This window comes from Lathamus discolor, chromosome 11, assembly GCF_037157495.1.
Source record: "Lathamus discolor isolate bLatDis1 chromosome 11, bLatDis1.hap1, whole genome shotgun sequence".
NCBI classification, from domain to species: Eukaryota; Metazoa; Chordata; class Aves; order Psittaciformes; family Psittacidae; genus Lathamus; species Lathamus discolor.
The window spans coordinates 14,345,203-14,364,944 of NC_088894.1; the positions used below are offsets into that span (position 1 = coordinate 14,345,203).

A 19,742-nucleotide genomic window follows, 5' to 3' on the forward strand; every position below is an offset into this window, starting at 1 on the left:
CTCAGCCTGGGACTGAAGAAGCCGTGATTTACACAGCCAGCCTGGCTGTTCTTCCACAGACAGGCAGGCTGGAAAACACTGAACATGCTCCCGAGCAACTCCAGCCTTGCCCTATGGAGCCGGAGCCTGGACTGTGTGGCTGTGGCTCACAAAAGCCACCTCTCCCAGGCAGCCTGGCATGGATGGCCCCTGCTGCTCAGCCAACACGGACTTCACTACCAGAAAGGATGAAGAAGAAAGGAAGCCTCCATCTACCCAGCTCGGGCACTTTATAGCAGAGAAACATGGTTTTCTATCAGCTCAGCACTGCAGCTCATGGACCCTTCCACACCAGCTTGCCTTTAGCTTCCACCCGGTACTCATCACCCTCACCAGGCTGTGCCTGCTCCACCACCCCATAAAGGGGCAGCTCTGTGCTCTGACCAGCACAAAGCAGAGATGTATCTGGATGCCTTTTCTCCTCCTTAGAAACTGGATGAACTCCCTGGAACAGATGCTTCCAGGCTGGGGAGGGCAGCAGGGATCACTGTGGCCACCTTGTGTTACCCTGATGTGGTAGAAGCTCTTTCCCCTGCCAGGGGATCAAGGTCCAGCTGTGTGAGATGGAGAGGGGACCTGGTCTCCCACCACTCACTTATCCCCACCAGCTCAGAAGGCTGCCAGACGCTCCGAGCACTGGAATCCACTCCTGCTGCCCTGGGCTTTGCTGATTTGGAGCCGTGCTGCAGCTACTGAACACTTCTCCAGCGGAGGAGCAACCTCCAGCTGCCTTTGGCCATCCTGCAAAACCTGCTTGAGGACAACAAAACCCAAGGCTTTTTCCCCAATCCAAGGAAGGAGGCTCAAGGCAACCCTCATCCCACTGGAGCATCCTGCCCAAGCCCCATCCCCATCCTCTCACAACAGGGAGAAAACAGACTGCAAAGAGAACAACCAAAGAGAAGGCCAAGCCAAGGGCCAGGCTCCCCCTTCCTAGGCTGGGGCAGAGCAGCTCAACAGCATTGGCTGCCTCCAGCACAGAGGGAGCAGGACTGGCCATAACAAACCCAGGACAAGGAAGAAGTCTGACCTTCCGGAAAATGGTGCTATATTTGGACTATACCTGACAAGTCACTTGAAGCTATGGACAGTTTGTATTTCAGTTCTCAGCTATTCGTGTTTAAAAAGTGAAGGAAAATAGGGCATTTTTATTGTGGTTTTGCTTGCAAAGAGGAAAGGAGATGGTGCCCGTGGGGCTGTCCTTGCACAGGCAGTGCTCCGAGGCCGTTGCTAAGTGATGCTGGTAAAAGGCTGTGTTTTATTGTGTTTAAAACCTTGTACATTTGTTCAGATTTTTAAAGCTGAAAACGTGTTTGTACTGGAAAAGGCAAAAATAAAGTATTTCTTGCTGAGGTTTGCAGACCACAGTGACGGGAGGGGCTTGCAGGAGAGCAGAGCTGCACCACAGGACAGGCAGAGTAGATTCACACTCACACCAGTGATACAGGAAGGAGAACGGGGATGCCAGGCTGGGCCATGAGCTCAGCAGTGCTCCTGCCTGGTTCAGATTATGCAGTCACAGCTGAGAGCTCCCAGAGCCGGGCACCAGGCTGGGACAGGTCCCTCACCCAGTACAAGCTGGTTGAGTCCCAACCCAAACCCGCTTTGAGGCAGCCAAGCTTTCCTTGAATGCTCCACTCCAGGGCACAGGAACAAGCTCCTGCCCTAGCATGAGACTGAAGCAGGAGATTCACCCCATGCACATAAAACCAGGCTTTGCTTCCTGCATGAAATGAGGTTTGCACCAGCACCTGAAGGCAGAAGAAAGAGGGAAAAGAAAGAAAAGTCCTTTTCTAGTGCCCTGGCTCCATAGGCCAAGGAAGCTGGAGCAGGTCCTGCCCTCATCGCCACCAGGATGATGCTCCTGGCAGGTCACTTGGTACAAACTCACCCACAGTTGTAGAAGGGCACAGAGCCTGGCTCCCACTTCCACGCACAGGGCTACAGCAAACGAGGCAGCGCAGGGTAATTGCTATTAGTGAAGAACACTCAGGCTCCAAACAGCTTCCAGCCACCTTAACAAGCTGTTAAGCCACAAGACAGCTTCACTCCACCAGCATCCAACCTGCAGGTAGCTGGACTGGTGGGAACACCGGTCATACTGAAGGAAGCAATAGTTATGCTCATCAATAAGACAGTGAGTGACCCACCACCACTTTTAATGAAGAGCCAGGCTTTAAAGGTCTTAAGAACGTTAAGCAGGGACCCAGCTCACAGGAGTTTCATTTTAGTTAAATGCAGGTTGTGCAGAGTCAGAGCCCTTTGGACCCCTGATGAGTGTTTCTAGTGCAGAACATGACCCCTGTGAGAAGTGCAAAGTGCCTGAGCAGCAAGCAGGGATGAGCAGAGGCATCTGGAGCATCCCATCCTGGCAGAGAACGCACAAGAGAGCCCTGGGTCAGGTCTCCACAGGTAACGAGGTCAGGAGAAGGCGTCCAAGTCAACAGCAGGCAGTGGGGATCTCCAGTAGGCAAAGTGGCTGTACTCCGGGCACACCAGGGCCACGCTCCCGCTCTGGCCCAGGGGAGGGAAGATGAGCTCCACCAGCTCCGACAGCCGCTCGTACCTATGGGGGCAAGAGAGAAGTTGCATTGAGGTCACTGGGGTTTTGGTTTCTACCCCAGGAGATGCTTCTGGGGGTTAAAGCCAGGATAACCCGAAGATGCCGAGGACCAGGCCCATTGCTTACGTTGACTTGTGGTTTTTTGTGAGCTCCTGGATCAGCTCTCCCTTGGGGTTGACTGTGAATATGCGGCCCTCCGGCAGGCCAACCTGCTTGTAAGCATAGACATCCTGCCCAAGGCAGGCTAGTGAGGCATGGCAGCTGCAGGAAGGCAACACTGCCGCAGCCCGAGTCCTCCCTGCTCCCCACGAGACCCGCTCACGTTGGCTCTGTTCCCAAAAGCCGCATAGAAGGGCAGCTGGGTGGCAAACAGGTTCTGGATGTCCTTCAAGCAGGCGATCTTGAACACCTCCGGCTTCTTCTCAATCACCTCCCTGGAGCACAGAGCAGAGGTCAGATGGCATCAGCTGCTCAGGACTGCAGGCAGCCAGGCTGCCCGGGGCCAGAGAAGTGAAGGGCAAGAGAGGTTTTGTGCATGAGGAGCTCCCCAGGCAGCTCCAGGGAGGGCAGAAACAGCTCAAGGCTGTGCCATCCCTCAGGGTAGGAGGTGCCATCCCCAGGGACACGGGGTGCAGGGCTGGCAGGACAGGATGTGGTACCTGTGGAAGGCAGAGAAGAGGCTGCTGGGGGCCAGCAGGATGGGGCCCTTGGGGAGCGCACAGCCCTGCTCGTTGACCCATTTGAGGTAGCCTTTGGTGATGTGCGCCATGCCGATGGCTCGGGCTGAGCAGTACAGGAACTTGTAGCCATTCCTAGCGGGAGAACAGGGCGCCCTCGGAGCTGTGCCCTCGGGCGGGCAGCCTCCTGCGCCTCCGAACCCGAGGAGGTCGAACCTGCTCAGCCCGGCCCTGCTCACCCCTTCAGCAAGCGGGCGGCCCCGGGCACAGCGCGACCCAACGGGGCCCCGGGCTGAGCCCGGCCTCCCCCTGCCGCACGGCTCGGCCCGACGGGCTCCTGCCGACGGCGGGTCCGCACCCGCGGGCCCACAGTGCCTCCTAGCGGCCACGGCCGAGGGCTGAGCCCGGGCGCAGCTCCTGCAGCCCAGGGAAGGGGCCCGCGCCCATGGCAGCGGCGGAGCTGGGGGGGCTTTAAGGTCCTTTCAACCCAAACCAGTCCGGGATCCAGACCACGCTGTCTCCCACCCATCCTCCCGCTTCCCCCTGGCTTCACCTGATCCAACACCTACAGGTGGATTTTATGGAAGAGCTTCGCAATCCCATGGTGAGTCCAGTCCTTTCCCAGATGCGGCAAAATGTGCCCAAGAGCATCTGACCTAGAAGGAAATGAGACCAGGTTAGGCTGATGCAAGCCGGTGGGGCACCCATCCCCACCACGACAGGCCTGTGGTCCCTCCTGGCTGCATGCACAAGCCCTGCAAGGACATGTTCCCTAACAGCAGGGGCAGGGATGTGTGGCGAGAGAAAAGCCCTTTACTTGGTGATGGTGCCGTCGATGTCAGAGATCACCACCTTGTCATCCCAGTTCCACAGGTAGATGGTGGCCTCACAGCGGCACGTGCCCTGGTACTGGGTTGTCACACTGAACGCCACCTCGTTAGGACCATCCTGCAGATTCAGCCTTCCCTGGGGCGTAGGAGGAACAGAGCGGGTACATCAGCATAGGTTCATGCCAGCCCAAGGCTTCCCATGGGCCAGACTGCCACCCAGACAGACCAGAGACCTTTAACCTCTGCAGGGTAGCCACCCAGGGCACAACACATGGGTGTCCTATAAAAGCATGAGTCAGGAGCAGAGAAATCCCTGTCTGAGGGTTGTCTCGCCCCACCACACACAAGCAGGGAAGGAGCAGTGAAGTACATACGATTTGCTCAGAGGACAGCCGCAGGGATTTCTTGTAGGTTGGCAGAGATTTCTGTTCAGGAGCATCCATTGCTAATATGTCCCCAGGGCACAGGGGCTCTTCATCACTGGATGACTCCTCTTCCTGCCTATACAAAGGGAAGGGCATGGTGGCTTTACTCTGCAGACCACAGCTTTCATTGTGAGCACCAGGAGAGATCTGTAGGGTACCCAGGACAACCCACCCAGGAAGTAGCCATGAAGGAGCTTGGCTGGACCAGCTCCTTTCTGCCCTCACACATGCCATAGACATGGGAATATCTGGTCATTTAGGAGGAGAAGAGACCAGGAGCATGCAGAGACTCCCAAAGGCAACCTGGGGTGGAGGCACTCACCTCTGCTGAGCAGAGTCAGGCTGCAGCATCCCCGCATTGGCTTTCCCTGGCCTCGGCTGCTGCTGCAGGCAGAGAGTGGTGTCATGAGCACCCCCGTGCCAAGCGCAGGAGCTGCTTTGCTTCACTGCCACTTTGAGCAGCGATACCAGGGAAGAGGTGACAATGAATCCCCTTGACTTCAGGGGGACGCTGCTCCGTGGAAGAGGAGCCACAACCTGGTGCTGTGGCTGCACAGGGAGACCAGCACACGCATGTGCCGGCTGGGCTGTGGCATGAAGGGCACGTGGCACCATCACAAGGCCCATGTCACCACATTACCAGGCGCTGTCCTGCTGCCCAGGCATTAATAGACCCAAGGGGAGAGCAGCAACCTTCACAAGCCACCTTGCCAACATGTCTGGCTGCCCTCATATCCAGCCTGAGGCCATGCCCAGGACCCTGCTGCGCTCCTCCCCTAGGACATGGGTGTCACAGCCGCTGCTCAAACACACCTCCTCCGATGGGAATTCTCTCTTCCTCCAGGAGAACCACCACCTACTGCCTTTCCTGGGCATCTTCTCCTTCACCAGCTGGTCAATGGTGCTCTGTGAACAGGGGATGAAGGCAGCCCTCAGCCCAGGGAGGCTCAGCTGCCAGCAGGCTAAGACCACCCTAAAAGGCACCTTGAGGTCCCTCTGAAGGACAGACCTCAGGGTTTGCTGGGCTGGAGGAATGCTCAGCTCTGCCCACAAAGCCCCACATGAGCAGCTTGGCTTCTTGCAGCCCCGCTACAACAACTCAAGCCCTGCTGAAAAGCATGGCCAGTAAATGGATTGTGCCACTGACCTCAGGAATGTTCTTCTGGAAAGCCTGCAGGGACAGGACCATGGGAGCAGCCACTGCCCAGTTGTAATACCTGGAAGAAGCAAGAGGGGTGGGAACATCCCCACTCCTGGAGCAAGGGCTGTTTCCAGATCACCACCCTGCAGTGTGGCCAGAGGGTCCCTTGCCACAACTACCGTGGTATAACCACTGGGATGGGGTCACACTCCTACTGGAGTGTTTCTGTAGGGCTCGCACTGGTGATGTCGGGAGGAAGCAGCAGGAAGCGCAGGGCACTCACTTCTTGTTGAGCAGTATCACCAGGTTCGGGTCATCGATGAGCCCCGGATTCTCAGCAAACTGCTGGTAGGAGACCACGTGCTCCATGAACTTCCCTGGTGGGACAGGGGCTGCGTCACGCCACTGGTGCAGAACACGGGGGCAGCAGTTCCCCCTCTGCTCCCACCTACCATGGGAGAGCTGCCTGCTGCCCCCCAGCCCTCCGCACAGTGACAGGGCGGCCGCGGGCAGCAGCTCCGGGGCTGTGGGGCTCTCAGTGGGCACGTGGCGGGGCAGCTGGGCACAAACAGCACTGCTGGGGGCTGCGCCGGGCTTTGAACTGAGCTCTGGGTCACTGCAAGAGAACAAACAGCGGCAGCATCAGCAATAGCTTTGGACACAGCTCCTGCAGGGGCACTGCTCAAGGCCCGAGCACCGCCAGCAGGGACAACCCTCACCTCCTGGGGGAACACCGAGCTGCCTGCTCCTCAGCCGGGCTGGACGGGTCTGCCGGGTAAACCTCACTGGGAGCCACGTGGGGACTTCCGATGGCTCCTCAATGCACAGACAGAAGGGAGAGAGCTTAGCTGAAAGTCCTTTCCAACCACCTCAGCATCTACCAAGGAAGCTAATGGCATTCTCCCCTAGCATATTGGTACACCATTTAAAGAGAGCATCTCGTTTCTTATTTGAAAAGCTGCCTTAAGTCAACAGCAATAGAAGTACCACAAGACACCTGCACTGATGTGAGACCCCTCACCAAGAGGACACAAAGTAGGGGCCAGACTCCGGCCTATGTTCTGCTATGACAACATGGAGGTGCTGTTTGAAGTTAGCACCATGCAAGATAACGCTTTGTGATCTCCCTCTTTGTCCAATGAGGAATCCCGAGTGTCTCTTCTTCAGGGAGACAATTTCATTCTCAAGTTACGCTGCCTGGAAGAGTGAGGTTGGTTAGAACAGGTAACAAGGATAAAATCCCTTAAATACTGTCAAGGGAATCGCCCTTCGCTCTGTGATTTTCCACCTGGCTTGGGATGCTTGGGATGAAGACACAAGCCAGGCCAGGTGCTGCCAAGTTAACGTATGGTCTACACTGCTGAGAAATCTCCTAAACATGCAAAAAGCAGAGGCATCCAAGCATGGGCCTCAGGAAACACAAGGCAAGAAAGCTTCCTGGGGATCCACTGAAAGGAGGGGACCTGAGGGATGTCTCTTCCGAACAAAGGAGCTGGTAGCACAAGGAGAGGGCAAAGCACACACAACACACCTTGAGTGCCCAGGGCAGTGCTGGGGAAGTTACACGGAATGAAGAACCCGGCCCTCCATGCAGGTCAGGCACACCCGCAGGCTCCCAGCAGCACCAGTCACCACCGCACCACCCACCTTGTCTCCTCTGGCTTCCCAGATGGGGCTCAGGGCCCTCCAAGTTCACCTGCCCCAGAGCAGCACCTGCCTGAACCTCGGGAGCCACGCTCCTGCCTCCCCCCTGGGGGGGCAAGGGGGTGCCCAGCGAGGTCTCTGCCCTCACAGCGCTGGGGATGTGCTGCAGCCTGGGGAAGCCGTTCCCATCCTGCGGTGCAGGTGCTGGCTCCATAACAGGCACAGCAGCGGAACAGGGTATGGCCTGTGGTCGTGCTGGGGACAGATCTGCTCCCAGACCTTCAGAGGTGGCAACAAGACGGGTTGCCTTGTCCTCTGGGGCCAGTGCCGCAGAGACTGTGGTTTCTGCAGTAGCAATGGTCTTGGTGGGCTTGGCTGGTTCAACGCGTTCGGATTTATTCACCTAAGGAAAGCAGAAGAACAGGTTTGAGGACAGGAAGTTGCCCAAAGCATCAGTCCTGCTTAGAGGACACCTCCTCCAAGGCTGCCTGGCCGCAGCCTCCTCCACTCTCTGCAGCCCTGTCACCGGCTGCTGGACAAGGGCAAGAGCAGGGACTCACCTGAGGGAGCCTTCCCCAGGTCCACTGCATGTGGGACTCAGGCCCCAGAGCAAAGCTCTCCTGGGGTCTGACCTCCAGCTCAGAATCACTTCTGGGAGAGGACGGATGGCTCAGGATGGGGCTGCAAGAAGAAAAGCCAGCGTGAGACCTAATCTACTCTACAGCCCCATGCTTTCACTGCAAGGACATTGAGGGCCAAGAGCCCTGTAAGGCTGCTTTCCTACAGAGTCACTTCTGCCCCCTGAGGCTGTCACTTACAAATAAGCAAGTCCTGTGGGATGAACCCTAACGGGTTCACACTTAAACAGGGGAGACTGAGATGAGCTCTTAAGCAGAAGCTCTTCCCTGTGAGGGTGCTGAAGCGCTGGCACAGGGTGCCCAGAGAAGCTGTGGCTGCCCCATCCCTGGCAGTGCTCAAGGCCAGGTTGGACACAGGGGCTTGGAGCAAGCTGCTCCAGTGGAAGGGGTCCCTGCCCGTGGCAGGGGTTGGGACTGGGTGAGCTTTAAGGTCCCTTCCAACACAAACCAGTCTGTGACTCCATCAGCTGATGCCTGAGGAAGCAGTGCTATGCCACCAGTGGTCCAGAAGTAGCTCAGCAGCAGAGCCCTGCACACACAGGCCCCTTGTGTCTGTGACCATGGCCAGAAGTGTTACTTGGGGGCTCTCAGCTTTCCTCTAGCCACACCATACGGGGCCCCCTCTCCTGTCACTCCCAAATCCCTTTTCCATACCACCCTCCTAGGCACAAGGCATGTCCCCTGCTGTCACCAAAGCCAAGGTGACTTGGCTCTGCCCATTACCTGTCCACAGAGGCCAGCTCCCCATCAGAGTAAGGGTGCATCTCTGGGGACTGCAGTGACATGGTTCCTTCTTCAGGGAGATCAGAAAAGGGGAAATACACTGAATCACTGCAAAGAGGGAAAGAAGTCCATGATGCTGCTCGCAGGCACCAGCTCTCTCCCGGAAAGCTGGCAACCCTCAACTTCCCCATTTCCACTGGCTTTCTACTCCACAGGAGGCTGGGTCCAACTTGGAAACACTTTCCCCGTGTTTCGGTTCTGCTGGGCACCAGCAAGGGATGATCACCTTGGGGCTGGCAGCTCACATGGCTCCTCCACGGGCATCCCACTTCTGGTCTCCTCGCAGCCTTCTAACAGCGAGTCTGACCCTTCCTTCCTCTTGGGCTTTCTCCTGCGTCGCCTCCTCCTGTGCAAGGTCACTTCAGTGCTGGTGTCCTCCTGCCCATGAGAGGGCTGAGCCTCCTCCTCCAGGCTGTGCTCCATGGGGATGGGGGACGTGCAGAGGTGGGAAGGGATGCTGCCCTGCAGCAGGGATGGGAGAGCCCATCAGCACCAGCACCCTCCTTCCCAGCCTGGCAGCTCATGGCTCTTGCCTATGCAACATATTCCACCAGCACAATCAACACCACAGTTGGACTTGGTGATCCTAAAGGCCTTTTCCAACCTAGATGATTCTATGGAGCTCTCAATTTGGGGGTGGGTTTGTGGCTAGGGCTGAAAGGAAATGTTCTGTACGTACAGTTGGGAGGGGGGGGACGGGGATGCCACAAACACCTTGGGGTATTCAGCCACACGCTGAAGACATCTTTAATGTGGGCAAGGAGAGGCAGGCAGGAGATGGCACCACAAGACCAGAATTACAAAGGCTGCAGCTGGGATTCAGCTCCAGAGCCCTCTCCCTGCTCTCAAACCCAGCCCAAGCCAGCAGAGACCACAAGTCCGCCTGGGAGGGAGCTGCCAAGAGCTCTGGAAGCCACGGCCAGTCTCATCCTGCTTCCCAGTGGAGTGGGCAGCCTGCCACAGCCTCTGGCTTCCTCCCATCCCTGTCACAAGATCCCCAAGAGGCCAAGCTCCGAGGTATCTGCCTGGCTGGCCAGCAGCCATGCCCATTGATGGAGGCCAGACTGGGATTCAGATGCTCAGGCCCTCAGGGTGCTCCACCGTTCAGATCCACCACACTGCCTTTGACTAGGAACCTGTCCGGACACACAGAGCATCAGAGGGATAATGGAGTTACCCTAGGGAAGAAGAGCAATCCAAACCTGCTCCTTCCACCTCAACCCTGCACTTCCAGGTGGTCACAGCGGGAACAGAACAGCAACAGCTCTTCATCACCAACCTCACTCTCCTCTGACTCCTGGACAAAGAAAGCCTCTCCATTGTCACCCAGCTTCATATGCAGGTCTACAGGCTCCCCATTGACTTCAATGTCGACCTAGCAAGGGGCAGAAGAAGCCTGTCCGTCACCCATCAGTGAGCAGGAAGGCACTTCCCAAGGGAGCAGATGGGCTGGGATTGCTGGTAGGGCTGACAGCCACCCAGACTCCTCTCCAAACATTGGCAAGCCCCGCTTTCAACAGGGCTCCCATTCCCTCAAACCCATAACCCACATAACCCACAGGTTATGGGAGATGCTGGGTGCAGAGAAGCCCAGTCCCGGGGCAGGCACCACTCACCACCTTCTCCCTGGAGCGCAGCACGCCCAGCTTCCCGAAGCGCACATGGAATGGGGAGCACTGGAAGGAGTTATCGGGCTGCCTCACCACCACCACGTCGATGCAGCCTGTCAGCGTGGCGGGGTTCAGGCCCCGGTACAGCTCCTTCACCGTGACAAAGACTGTCTCAGCAAGCTGCCCCACGTAGTTCATGGTTTGAGACTGCAATGAGAGACAGGGATGGACTTGGGTGGGGAAGAGGGCTCCAGCAGCTAAATGCAAGGTGAGCACATGAGAAGTCATCTCATAGCTGCAGACACAGCCCCCCCATGGGGACAGGCAAGTTTCCCTAGGGAAACCGAGGCACACACACATAGGGCCTTGCAGAAGATCAGCCAAAGGCTGTGAGCACCAGGAAACAGGGGAGAAGCCAGAGCACAAGTTATTGCCTCCAGCTTGGAGGAGAGATGCCATTAGCTCAGCACCTGGGATCAGCAGGACAACAGCCTTGGTGTCAGCACATCACACCAGGGGCTGGGCACCACGCGGCTTCCCGAGCTCTGCAGCCCACCTTGCCTCAAGGAGAGGATGAGGACACAGGACGAGCACTTCAGAAAGACCATGGGTGAGCCAAAGGAAGCCTGTTGTGCCAGCAGCACGCTCAGCCAATGGCAGTGTCCCGGGGGCTCTCAGCACAGCCCCTGGTGCACCCCAACCCAAGGGGTGGCTGATGAGAGCTGGTTCCTTACCCAAAGGGATGAGGACAACCCCTGTGCAGGCACCCGGCTTCTCTGGTCCGTTTTGCACAAGCTCAGCCTCGTCCTGTTCCCAGCCATCCCTCCCGGAACGTGGTCTGCATGTCCCTGCTCCACGCTCTGGCTCCCCACCTCTCCCTGACAGCCGGAGCAGCCCAAAGCCCAGCGGCTCCCTAGGGCAGGATGCAGGGAAGTGCGAGCCTGTTCCCGAAGCTTCAGCAGCTCTGCTGCGAGCGGGGCCGCTCACCAACCTGCTGAGCCCAGCTTTCCCGGGACAGGCAGCATTCCAGCTGCAGGGCCTGGAGCACACGGCACAGAGCTCCTCGCTGCAGCGAGGGGGGGAACAGTTGGGCTGGCCCCAGTGCTCCCAGGGCAGCGCTGGTGGGCTCCCAACCGGGATAGACACAGACCCGGAAAGTGCATAGGGAGCATCCTGGGCAGATAAACCCACAGAGCCTGTGGTGTTTGGGGTGTGGGCTGGGGAAGGGCCCTCAGGAACAGCACTATGCTCAGCAGCACCTTCATGGTGATGTGGAGTGCCCCGCAGCAGCACACACAGCCTCACGGCAGGGCTTCATCCCCTCTGCAGGGCCAGCACCCCCACAGGGACTTCATGTCCCATGGAGCAGCAGCCCCATCCCCAAACCTCTGTCTGCACACTGCTGGACTGTGCTCAGCCCCAGAGCTCAGCGGACAGGATGGCTCTGGCACAGCTTTTGGCTTGTTGAGTTTAGCTCCCTGCGGGCTTCACCCAGGACAGCTGGAGAAACAGAGAGAAGAGGCTCAGACTCCTCCCTGCTGCCCTCAGCCCCACCATGGCTGGAGCAGGTCCATCAGGGGCACAAAGAGCAAGTTACGCTCTGAAAGGACATCAATAGGTGGACAGGGTAGGAGAAAAGGTTTTCAGGCCACCCCGAGGACACCAACCCACGCTCAGCAAACAAACCCCGCAGAGGACCGGGGCATCCCCACCCTCACCCCCAGGATGACCCCAGCCCTTCACCACGCAGCTCTCACAGAGGAAAAAGGGGGAAAACCTTCCCTGTGCAGGCAACGCAGTCCCCATCCTCTGCAGCAAACCGCCCCCCCCAGCGCAAGCCAGGTACTGCCCCAGCACCAGCGAGCCGGGCCCCGCTGCGGCAGCGCTCCCTTCCCAGTGCCTCCAGCTGCCCGGGACCTGCCCGTTACCTGCCCGGCTCCTGAACCTCAGCGTCCGCTCGACCGCGGGGCAGGCAGCGCAGGCCCGCGGGGCCGCTCCCCGCCGGCAGCGCCCACCCCGCTCCTCCTCCCGTACCTGCCGCTTCCTTCCTCTCACCTGAGCCCGGCCCTGCCTCCCGCGGGGCGGACCCGGGCAGCAGCCGGGCTCGCTGCAGCCGGCGCTTATGTCCCGTTCGCGGCTCGTTTGCTCCCTGCGGAGCCGCAGCTGCCCGGCAGTGATGGAGCCCCTTCCTTCCCCCCCGCTGCCTGACCCACCGGGCCGGAATTCCTAAACGCAGTCCTTCCCTTTTCCAGACCCCTCAGGGCACAAACTACACAAAGCACAGGCTCTTGGGACTGAGCCCTCTGGAAAAGGTGCTGGAACAGGCTGAGCACACTGCTCTGGGAAAGCTCTGCCATCACAGGGAAGAAGAGCTCGTCTCAGTCTCCCCTCTGGCAGGTTAAAGCCATTCCCCCTTGTCCTGTCCCTACAGGCCCTTAGCCCAAAGCCCCTCTCCCTTAGGTCTATAGGGATTGCTGTCGTGCCATATGGACTAGGACCATGAAGGGTGGGTAGGGCGGCAGTTGCTGTGTTGCTCACTTAATTGGCCCTTGATGTAAGACTGGGTGCATCTTGGCCAGGTTCAGTCAGGGAGGAGCAAGAAGGATGCTGCTAGGGAGGAAAGAGGCTGCACCAGTGTTCTGGATGCTCTGATTTTATCTGCCGCTCAATAACTGCAGCCTTGGGAGTGTGAATGTGGGTGAGTTTATGTCACTGCACAGCCTGAGACCGGGACCACGCCAGGGCTCTGGGACCTCTCACACCAGCCAACCCCTGCCCTGGGCACGCCTGGGGAGGCAGCCCCGGCTGGGACACAGGGAATGTCCCTGCCCTCCTGCAGAACCCCCCACAACTGCTGCTGGGCCACAGGGAGCCTGCTCTACCCCCTGCACCCACCCTGGGGTCCACAGACCTGCCCCCCCCCCCCCCCCCCCCAGTGCTGCCTTATCCTAACATCCAGCCCTCCCTGTCCCACATTGCCCCAGGATGTCCTGCACCCAGTAGCCCCGTATCACCTCCCCACCTCCATCATTGTGGCTTCCTGCCTTTTTGATGTTTTGGGTGAGTTTTTATGTCCCCTCCACCCCTCCAGCCTTAGGAAAGCTTTGGGACACAAAGAAGCACAGAGCATCACTTTAGAGGCACCAGAAAAGCAAAGCCCAGCAGGGAAGTCTTTAACAAGGCATAAAGGGAGGGAGTGGGTGGCCAAGCCCCGGGGACTCCCCTGCTCTGCATTATCTCCAGTGGGATGAGAAGAGGGAGCAGGAGCTGAAAGAAAGGCAAAACAAAGCAGAGGCTTCAAGTGAAGCTCTGCAGACCTGGGCCTGACAGCACTGGGGCAGCGATGCAGGGGGCTCCAGTGAGAAACTGAGGCAGGAAGGGGGGGCCTTTGTGCCCCCCCATTGGCTCCCCCTGGACCAGGCCTCCCCAGGAGCAGGGATGGGGCTGGTGTGGGCTCTGCCCTGATCCAGACCTGCTGTGAGGGGGTTTTGGAGTGCTCACAGCTGGTGCTCTGCAGGAGAGCTGGTGGTGCTTGGGAAGGAAGGGTCTTCTGCTGGTGTGGGCACGGCGCTCTTCCACCCATCCCTCATGGAGCTGATGTTGCTCCAGGACAGCAGGGAAGTGCCAGCGCCAGAGGGTGGCTGCTTGGGCCTGCTTTATCCCCTGAGGAGGAGGGTCCAAACCACCCAGGCTGCTCACAGCTGATGGGTTGACGGCAGAAACAGGCAAGCCCCGTTACCTCCCTGTGCCTCCCTGCCCTCCGCTGTGCCATACGGCTGAGGCTGGTGGCAGTGGGAGGCATGGAGATCCCCCTGTGCCCGTACAGCACCAAGCACGCCTGGGACACGAGGTCCAGGCCCCTGGGGACTTCCCAAAGGCTGTGACAAGGCAGCTAAGGCAGGCAGCCTGCTTCCAGCAGCTCCGTGTGCCCGACAGCTCTGCCCTCAGTGGAGCTGGATGGGAAGCAGCTCTTGTGGGTGGCCAGGCATGGCCATGGTCCCCCAGGAGCACGGGCTGGCACCAGCGCTGCAGCCCGGCCGCCTCCGGATGTGCCACTTCAGGTCTGTCCTTTGCTCCGTGATGCCACTGGAGCGGGTCTCACCCAGGGCACTGGTTTGCATCCCGCGGACCCCAGGGCTGGGACACAATGAACCCAACAGTACAATTCCCAACCAACATCCCTCCACTGTGACCCTCCAGGGAATCCCGGCCACAGGCTGGGACGTGAAAGGGCTTTTCTGTTACCGCGGCCCCTTCTCCCAGCAGAGAGAAGCTCTTGCAGGGGCAGGGCAGCGGCTGTTGTCTCCTTCCCTGGACCAACACAGAGCTCCGGAGGCTCGTGAAAGGGGCAATTCAGCAAAACAGGAGAGGCAGCACAGCTGGATGGGGTGAAATTCCCCTCCTGTGAAAGCCACGGGGAGCAAGGCTCAGGTGTCCTGCTCCCTTGGGAATGGGGGCAATTCCTGCAGGTCCAGATGCTCTGACTGGAGCCAGGAATACAACAGGAACAGTGGTGTTGGTTGTTTTCCTTTCCTATTCCCAGAGAGGTCAGGTCAGGCCTGGCATGTGATGGAGCGGGTGGGAAAGCCATTTGTCCGGAGAGGAGGAAATACCACCCTCAGTCACCCATTGCAAGCACCAAAACAGCCTCATTACAGGCACAGGTTGCAAACCATTTGTCCTGGCTCACAAACATGCTCTGCTGGTCTGGATCCCCGCTTTTGACCCGCTCAAAGTCCGCATTGAACACTGTTTTCTTTAGATCTGGAGGGCTGCAATTCCCAGGGCTTGCAACGAGATGCAGCCATGCTCCAAAGCCAGGAGCGCCAACAGGCCCGAGCACTGCGGCTGATGGAAAATGAACGCAGGGTGCTCCGAGGACCTTCAGCCTCTTTGTCCCTGCTGCGGCTGCCCCAGGTGGGACCGTGCTGCAAAGCCAATGGCTCCGGATGAGCGACATCGTATTTACAGTGACGTAAGAGCCTGACCATTAGCTCTGGATGCAGGGAAAGGCGGGATGACGTGCACAGCCAGGCAGCTGGGAATCCTTTCATCTCCCGTCCCAAGCCGGTGTCTCGTTTCTAGACAGACGGCGCTGCCAAGCCACGTTTCACTTAAAAAATAGCTGGTCTCTGCTTGACCCCTGACCTGCTACAGCGCGGAATGGGCTGTGCTGGAAGGGACCTTAAAGCTCCTCCAGCTCCAACCCCTGCCCCGACCCCTTCCACTGGAGCAGCTTGCTCCAAGCCCCTGTGTCCAACCTGGCCTTGAGCACTGCCAGGGATGGGGCAGCCACAGCTTCTCTGGGCACCCTGTGCCAGCGCCTCAGCACCCGCACGATGCCAAATCCCCCCCGCGTCCCGGCTGTGGCTCCGAGGGACCCCGCACGCCCCCGAGCACCGCCCTCCCCGCGCCCGGTGCGCGCTCCCGACACGCGCGCTCCCGCCCCGCCCCGGCTGCCTGGCGCGCAGGCGCGCGGCCCGCCCCGCCCCGGTAGGGTGACGTCAGGCCCCGCCCTTCCCCGCCCGGCGATGGGTCCCGGCTGATGCCGGTGTGTGTCGCGCCCGCCCGCCCCCCTCCCGATGCCTGGGCTCGGCGGCGCCCGCCCGCCCGCCCCGCAGCGCCGCCCGCCCCGCCCGCCCCGCGCTCGCCGCCGGGGCCGGGGCCTCCGCCGGACCGAGCCAGCCGGGGACCTGTCGCGGGTGAGTGCCCCGAGCAGAGCCAGCCGCCGCGGCCCCTGTCCCGCGGGACCTGCCCCGGCGCCGCGGACCCGGGCGGGTGCGAGGCGATCCCGCACCCCTGAGCGCCGAGCGCCCGCCGGGGGTCGGGACACGAGTGTCCCCCTGCGCCTCGCCGCGGTCGGGTCCGCCGCTGTTCGCCGGTTTGCACTGAAAGAGAATGAGCAGAGCCCGGGCGGCCCCTCCGCGGGGCGAGCTGTGCCCGGGCGCCGGCACCCGCCGGCCGCTCCCTCGCCGCCGCCTGCGCTGGGCTCTCCTTTAGTCTGGGTCTTCAGAGGGGGAAGATTCCCTTCCCCAGCGCTGCGTGCGGGGACCCGGCTCGGTGGCGGTCGGGGCGGTCACGGGTGTGGGTCTGTGGGTGCTGCCGCCGGGTTTAACGCGCCCGGCCTCAGGACTCACCGGGACGGGCGCGGGCGGCGTCGTCCCCTTCGCTCCCCCGGTGGGGGAGCGGCGCTGCTGCCAAGTGCCGCGGCCGGGGCTGCCCAGGGGACGGGTGTCGGAGCTGGGGCTCGACGCCGGGTCCGGGAACCAGCCCGGGATCGAGCCCGGGATCGCTCTGTCCCGGCTTCCCTCCGGCGCCCCGCTCGCCCGGCCGGGGCCGGTGGCTTCATCTCGCACCTCCGCGCTGGGAACGTCCTGCCCGCGCTGTGCCAGCCGCTGCGGGAGCAGCCGGGCCTGAGCCAGGCACCGCGGGGCCGGGGAGCCGGGACCTGCTGGTGCCGGGGACGTGGGTCCGGTGTGGGGAGCAGGGACACGACTGGGGCGCAGCCTGGGTTGGACGGGCAGCGGCTTCGAGGAGGGGGGACTTCAGCTCACGGCCAGGGCTCTGAGCTCCGTGCCCGCGTTCGGGACGTGCTTCGTCTGCGTCCTCAAAACTGGAGCCACGAGAGGTTTTCCCAAGAGACCTCTTCCATTGTGGTTACGAGATGGGAAACTCCTGGGGGAGAAGCAGGTGATGGGTGATGTGGGTGATGGAGCTCCGTGTGTACCTGGAGCAAACCCGCACGCAAGCCCTTCCTGAGCTGCTTTCCCATTCCTGCTCCCTGAGGAGCAGCGCTGCCCGGACGCTGTTGGCGTTCCCTTCTCCTGGCATGGGAAGACGGCTCTGGCCTGCACCGAGGTTCTCGCTGCTCTTCTCCCTGACCACCACCCAGCTGCGGTCCCCAACCCAGAGTCACAGAGTCCTGAGGCACGATCCTCCGTGGACAGGGAGCCAGAAGTCTGTTCCGGTGTGTGGAGCAGCTTATTCTAAACTCATTTCTCTTTAAAAGATGAGGAGTAGGAACAAAAAAAACCACCAGAAGATGAGAAGCGTTTTATTTGCTGTAGAAGAAAACAGCAATTTAGTGATCACTTCTATTAACAAGGTTGGGGCCGTGACCTTGCTGTATTTTACAGCTTGGGTCGTGTAAGTGTGAAGAGGGAGCAGACTGTTCCAGTCTGTTCACCGTTTCCTCATGGCTAATCCTAGTCCCGCAGCACAGGGATGCCCACACAGTTCTGGAGGCCTGACCCACCTTTGGGGTGGGCAGGAGGAGGCTGTTGGTTGTGTTTTGCTTCAGATGCAGCCGAGTCTGTAGCTTGTGTTAATTGTGTTGTAGCTGGGTTGGGGCGTAGCACCGGGCTCTGGGGGGGTGCAGCTCTCACAGCTCCTGTTTGAGGCCCCAGAGCACAGCTCCATCCATAAAACCCCCATAGGGGCTGCTGGCTTTCACTGGGGACATGCAGGGATGGATGTGGCAGCCCGGAGGAGGGAAGCCTGGAGAAGGCAAGCCAGGTGGGAATTGCTGTCCGAGTAGGTCCATGGGGAGAGATTTAAATGGGAGCACGGCTCTTGTTCTCCTGTGTGTCCCTCGCTCCACAGGAAGGTTTTCCTTTTATTTAGTCCTCCTCTTCCCCCCCTTCCAAAACTGTGGTGCCCTTGTGTATGCAACTTTACCATCCCCCTTGGTTACTATGGTGTTGTTGTATAAAAGCAGCTTGTCTCGTAGCTCCTGGAATTCTCCACAATTCGGGATTATGGTCCAACCCGGGATGTGGGCCTGTGTCTATCCCTTGTCAAGCCTTTCACTGTTTGTGTGGTGGGATGGATACGTTGGCAGGGCACAGCCCTGGCTCGCTCCCATGGGAGCCTTCTCTGGGATACCAGGTGTGAGGAGCTGCCGCTCCATGTGAGGCCATCGTATCCATGTGTCACTTGCTAGTTCCAGACATGGGGCAGCGTCTTGAGCAGTGATGAGCCCTGCAGGAGATTCATCCCATGCAGAGGCCCTTGGTTTGCTCATGGTTCATGTATGTTATTGCTGCCCTTGTTCCTGTAGGGAGCTGGCATGGCCCGAAATGGAAGGACTGGCTTGGGAGAGCAGGAGCCCAGAGCCGGGTCCAGATCCCCCCACCCTGTTCATCCATCCGGAGTGTGATTTGTCCCATGCAGACTCTCAGTCACTCTGAGGTGCCTCTCTCTTTGCATTAACTAAACAGGAGCCCGGGATGACGATGTTTGTCACTTGGGCACATGTTCCCAGTAGCATGAGCGTCGTCCTGCCATGGAGGCTAATTTGGAGAAGGTCCTGCTTGATGGTGTTTGTGCTGAAGGCCTGCAGCATCTCTCCCGCTTACTGCTGTGATGGCTTTTCTGCTTTGTTGAGTAGGAGAGGGGTGATGGTTCCAATTAAAAAGCGAACAAAAAAGCGTCTTGTACTTCCCCCCTTCTTTGTTTGTTTGTTTCCTCTCTTTTTTTCCTGACAAATGTGCTCAATAACAGTGTTTGAAATGGGAAAGGAGTGAGTTTGTGTGAAGGGCAGTGGCTGGAGGAGTCGTGGTTGGATGTGGTGGGGCCGGAGGAGCTGGTGGTGACACATGGCACAGGAGTAGGGCAGGAGAGGCTGGGTTGTCCCCAGGCCATGGCTCATCTCCGTGTGCAGGATGTTCTCAGGCCTTCAGAGACTTGGTAGTTTCTCCTTCCCCTTCCTGAGGGACACTGTGCGAGGATGCCCTCTCCTTTTCCTACGCGCGCATTTAGCTGAGGTCCCTGCTTATCCGTGTGCTCTCCACTCCTTATTTCTATTGTTTCCTTTTTAGTTTTATATTGGAGCAGGAGCCTTCTAAACTGGGCATCCAGCTGCAGTGATGGCTTTCATAATGTGCCTCCTACTGAAGGCGAGCCTGCTCTCCCTGCTCCAGCCAGTCCCCACCATGTGTTTTAGCACTTGCTTGGGGAAAATAAACCCAACTCAAGTACAGGGTGTTAAGGTTGCAAAAGTTTCCATTCTCGTTCCACCCAAGCGCTCCAGCCCAGTAATGCTCAGCCAATCCAGTCTGGGTGATGGGACTCCCCTGCTCGCTGCTCAGGGCAAGGGGAAGAGCTCGGGGGGTTTTTCTCTTTCAATAGAGATGCTTGAGAGGGCCATGCCAGCAGCAGGGTGGGGAATGAGCTCTGGCATTTGGCTGGCAGAGCATCCTTGCTGAAAAGCTGGGTGGGACAGGTTTGGACAGCAAGCAAGAGGCAGATGAATCAGCTGAAAGGGGCTTCCAGCAAGGCAAGGGGCTCTCTGCTCTCTGTGTCGGTACCTTTAACTCTTCCTCTCCTGAACAGGTCTCTTGATGGTGGTTTTGGGCTGACTTTTTATGTCCCAGAGGTGTAAAGGGGATTGG

The 19,742-nt window shown here is 59.3% G+C and overlaps 2 protein-coding genes across 18 annotated transcripts in view; one reads left to right on the plus strand and one right to left on the minus strand.

The window, feature by feature from the left end:
- Window positions 1-1,167: 1,167 nt before the first annotated feature.
- Window positions 1,168-12,455, minus strand: LPIN3 (lipin 3). Of its 17 annotated transcripts, XR_010615309.1 has the most exons (24): window positions 12,279-12,345; window positions 11,342-11,850; window positions 11,085-11,263; window positions 10,357-10,557; window positions 10,020-10,115; window positions 8,967-9,202; window positions 8,681-8,788; window positions 7,880-8,000; window positions 7,323-7,722; window positions 6,395-6,491; window positions 6,128-6,291; window positions 5,959-6,052; window positions 5,682-5,751; window positions 5,348-5,440; window positions 4,857-4,918; window positions 4,484-4,610; window positions 4,097-4,245; window positions 3,849-3,935; window positions 3,262-3,414; window positions 2,925-3,036; window positions 2,729-2,832; window positions 2,424-2,605; window positions 1,931-2,063; window positions 1,168-1,790 (listed from the first exon to the last, which is right to left on the minus strand). XR_010615309.1 is itself a non-coding variant. In XM_065691418.1 (22 exons), exons 2-22 carry the CDS (start codon window positions 11,613-11,615, stop codon window positions 2,461-2,463), a joined length of 3,072 nt encoding a protein of 1,023 aa, XP_065547490.1. In that variant the 5' UTR covers window positions 11,616-11,850; window positions 12,279-12,345; the 3' UTR covers window positions 1,168-2,460. The 17 variants fall into 17 exon arrangements, 6 of the variants coding, with proteins under 6 accessions (XP_065547490.1, XP_065547492.1, XP_065547496.1 ...); XR_010615313.1 differs by having other exon boundaries at window positions 1,931-2,605; window positions 10,444-10,557; XR_010615311.1 differs by having other exon boundaries at window positions 1,931-2,605; window positions 10,360-10,557.
- A 3,510-nt stretch (window positions 12,456-15,965) lies between these two features.
- Window positions 15,966-19,742, plus strand: part of ZHX3 (zinc fingers and homeoboxes 3) — a 47,176-nt gene continuing 43,399 nt past the window's right edge. The window contains exon 1 of the mRNA XM_065691469.1: window positions 15,966-16,052. The gene's annotated coding sequence lies outside the window, so the exon portion shown is untranslated. The remainder of the gene's footprint in view (window positions 16,053-19,742) is intronic.

Bases quoted from the DNA above. Each gene is read 5' to 3' on its own strand.
- LPIN3 (XM_065691418.1), bottom strand. From the start codon at position 11,615: ATGAAGGTGCTGCTGAGCATAGTGCTGTTCCTGAGGGCCCTTCCCCAG. The intron at 11,264-11,341 runs GTTGGTGAGCGG...ATCCTGCCCTAG, and splicing joins GGGAAAGCTGGGCTCAGCAG to GGAGCCGCTGGGCTTTGGGC. The intron at 3,037-3,261 runs GTACCACATCCT...TCTGTGCTCCAG, and splicing joins CTCTTCTCTGCCTTCCACAG to GGAGGTGATTGAGAAGAAGC.